We start from the raw sequence: 3100 nt of genomic DNA, 5'->3' as shown, positions 1-3100 counted from the left end.
TTTGAGATTTAGTGACAAAATTTAGACAAATTTCAAATACGATCTCCTTAATCTTCCTCGTGGTAACCCTCTATCACAATCATAGAGCGTAATCCACCCCAACCACTAACTTTCCCTCGAAGGTGGCACGTTTGCATTGTAAGGTTCTAATAGAAACGCATTTTTGAGATTGAGAAACAAAATTTAGATATGGATTGAACACGACCCCTTAATCTACCCCGTATTAATCCCCCATCACGATCATAAAAAGTAATCCGTCCCAACCTCGAATTTATACAAACTTAATTTCCCTTTTGAAGGCCGCAACTTGTGGTTTTCGCAGTTCCAATGGAAGCAATTGTTGAGATTGAGACCTAAATTTAGACAAAAATCAAATGCGATCCCTTAATCTACCCTAATTCAACCCCCTATCACGATCATAAGACATAATTCACTCCAACCCTCACTTAACCAACCTTGCCTTCAAGTTGCGCCAACTTTTGTTTTGTGCAGTTCTAATAAAAATCCATTTTGGAGAATGCGAGACAAAATTTAGACAAAGATTAAATTATTAGTATACAAGCTGAGAACTCAAATCCTGGTAAGCTGAATTATAGTCTCTAACTCAAAACTGGACTTTGATGTCGAATTTTACATTGCGCCGTTCAAATAAAAATCCACCCTAAACCTTAATTTAGGATTGTTGAGATTGAAAAAAGACAAAAATTTAGTACGATCCATACTCTGCCGCAACCCTCAATATCATGCTCAGATACCTTCATTAATTGGTAGCTATCCATCTTATAACGACTCAAAACGGGGTGATATTGACTAAGTGGATTGATAAAGACACTAAACATTCCCCATACTTCTTTTAATTATTTCAGGTATTAAAAAATAGTAAATAGTAAAAAATTAAGACCTAAAATAATTAAAAGAAGTATGGGGAAGGTTTAGTGTTTTTATAAATCCACTTACCTACATTAATTTAATTCGCCTTAGACATGGGACTGCGAGTGTAGAAAAGGATCAGAGAAATGGAAACAACGAAAATAGGGCACAAAAAGGGACATTTTTAATTTATCTGATGAGTAGGATTTCCAAAGGAAAGAATGCCATGTCAACTGAAGGTCGGTTTTCCAACATGCACATACCTTACAAGCTTTTCCCTCCCGAATCGTTGAGGTTGCACATATTTCCAGGTTGTCGTCCTCCTTGTCATTAAAACAGTCCTTGTATGAGCTGACGTGCAGAGTCGCCTTGCGTAATCGTTCCGGTGTGTTGTACAAATCTAAAAGGGAAAACTCACCTTAGCTTCGTCCGATATTGCGGCCGAAGCTCACCATCAATAATCCCAAATCCGGTAAGAAACGCTGTTTTTCCGACTAACTTCTCCGAGTTGTTGATGTGGAGTCGCACCAAGTTAACATTTTTACCTGCATCACACGGTAATTTCCTGGTACCATAGTCACAGTTACTCACTTAATTTAGCGGCGCTCACTAACTTTACCAGCCCAATGTCACTCTTTCCGGTCTTCAGGTACGCCGGATGGATGGTGAGCAATGAGACCCTAACAACTTGTGCTCCATTCGCCGATCGAAATATGCTTCCAAGTGCTACATGCACCTGCGATCTACAACGATGGTACCCAAGCGAGTCACACTTTCAGATCTGCTTACGGTTTCATTGCGGCTTCCCTCGCGTCTATTTGTATGCAGTGCGCTGCAGTTAGAATCCACATGGGGTGAATGAGGCTGCCACCACAGAAACTGTGATATGTTTTGTTGTCATTGAGCAGTTGCATTAGACTTGCGTGAAAGGGAAAAGCACCCAAGTTTGGCTCGGTTGGCTTTGAAAACCCCTAAATAACGATGAAGGCCCTTTAGAAGAAATTTTGTTGACTTACGTTCACAATTGGTACAGCGTATATTGGTGAGATGAATACTGCAACCAGCACCAGAAGCTTTTTCATTATAGGTGTATGGAACTGTTACCTATACACCGCCGTCGAAAAATGTATTCTGAATGCCTAATTTGATCATATCAATGATTCATGGTCACCAACAGGAAGCTGTAGATCACGATAGACATAAAGCGATCATTACCGGTATTTAATAACAGTCGATCTACTTTTCGTTTTCCGACTTTAATTAACACTTTTGGTCGCATGAAGGAAGGCAGATATCAAAGGGGATGTTTTGCATGAAATCCTATTAACGCAGAACTTGCTGCTAAAGTATTTTTATGTGGCGTAGTTAGTTTGGTATAGAAATAAAAAGTCCTTGCGTTTACTGTTGAACTTGAAACATTTGGGGCAATGCCTGGTAGGTTTCATGTTGGTACTTTTTCAATTAAAATTGTAGGAAAGCAAGGATTTCAAGCGTCAATTTAATGCATACCTACCTGCAATCTTGTAATTTTTTGTATGCGTTATTAGATATATTAGTTATGTTTCATCTTCTTGAGCAATTTACCATTAGTGACCACATTATAAATTCAGAGGATTATTAATATTATAGAAAACTCTGTTTGTCTGGGACGATCGCAGTAATTTGAAAACCAAAAGGAACATTCTTAGAGTGCAATTGGAGGGTGGCGTACGGATCATTTATTCATAATCGATTAACGAAATACAAATATTTGGTGTACCACAAAAATTACAACCCCCGCAATCCAGGATAACCGAATTTTTTAATAAAATTCGTAATTTTAGAACCAAAAGGAACATTAACCTTAAAGAGTTATTGAAGGGTTGGTTATGGATCATTTTTACATAATCGATTAACGAAATACAAATATTTGGTGTACTACAAAAATTACAACCCCCGCCATCCAGGATCAAGGGTCTGAATTTTTTAATAAAATTCGTATTTTAAAACCAAAAGGAACTTTAACCTTAAAGAGTGATTGAAGGGTAGGTTATGGATCATTTTTACATAATCGATTAACGAAATACAAATATTTGGTGTACTACAAAAATTACAACCCCCGTAATCCAGGATAACTATACATAAGGGTCTGAATATTCTAATAAAATTCGTAATTTTAAAACCAACAAGAACTATAACATTAGAGAGCAATTGAAGGGTAGCATAGGGGTCATTTATTCATAATCGATTA

The 3100-nt window shown here is 37.4% G+C and overlaps 1 protein-coding gene across 1 annotated transcript; it reads right to left on the bottom strand.

Moving 5' to 3' along the window:
* Positions 1-281: 281 nt before the first annotated feature.
* Positions 282-1952, bottom strand: LOC116179582 (chymotrypsin-like protease CTRL-1). Its single transcript, XM_031499379.1, has 6 exons — positions 1887-1952; positions 1660-1841; positions 1462-1613; positions 1323-1415; positions 1134-1270; positions 282-353 (listed from the first exon to the last, which is right to left on the bottom strand). Exons 1-6 carry the CDS (start codon positions 1950-1952, stop codon positions 282-284), a joined length of 702 nt encoding a protein of 233 aa, XP_031355239.1.
* Between the last annotated feature and the right edge of the window lie 1148 nt (positions 1953-3100).

Source organism: Photinus pyralis, unplaced genomic scaffold (assembly GCF_008802855.1).
Source record: "Photinus pyralis isolate 1611_PpyrPB1 unplaced genomic scaffold, Ppyr1.3 Ppyr1.4_LG8, whole genome shotgun sequence".
Lineage (NCBI taxonomy): Eukaryota > Metazoa > Arthropoda > Insecta > Coleoptera > Lampyridae > Photinus > Photinus pyralis.
The sequence above is the reverse complement of the archived record's forward strand: the minus strand, read 5'-3'. Positions and strand labels throughout refer to the sequence as shown.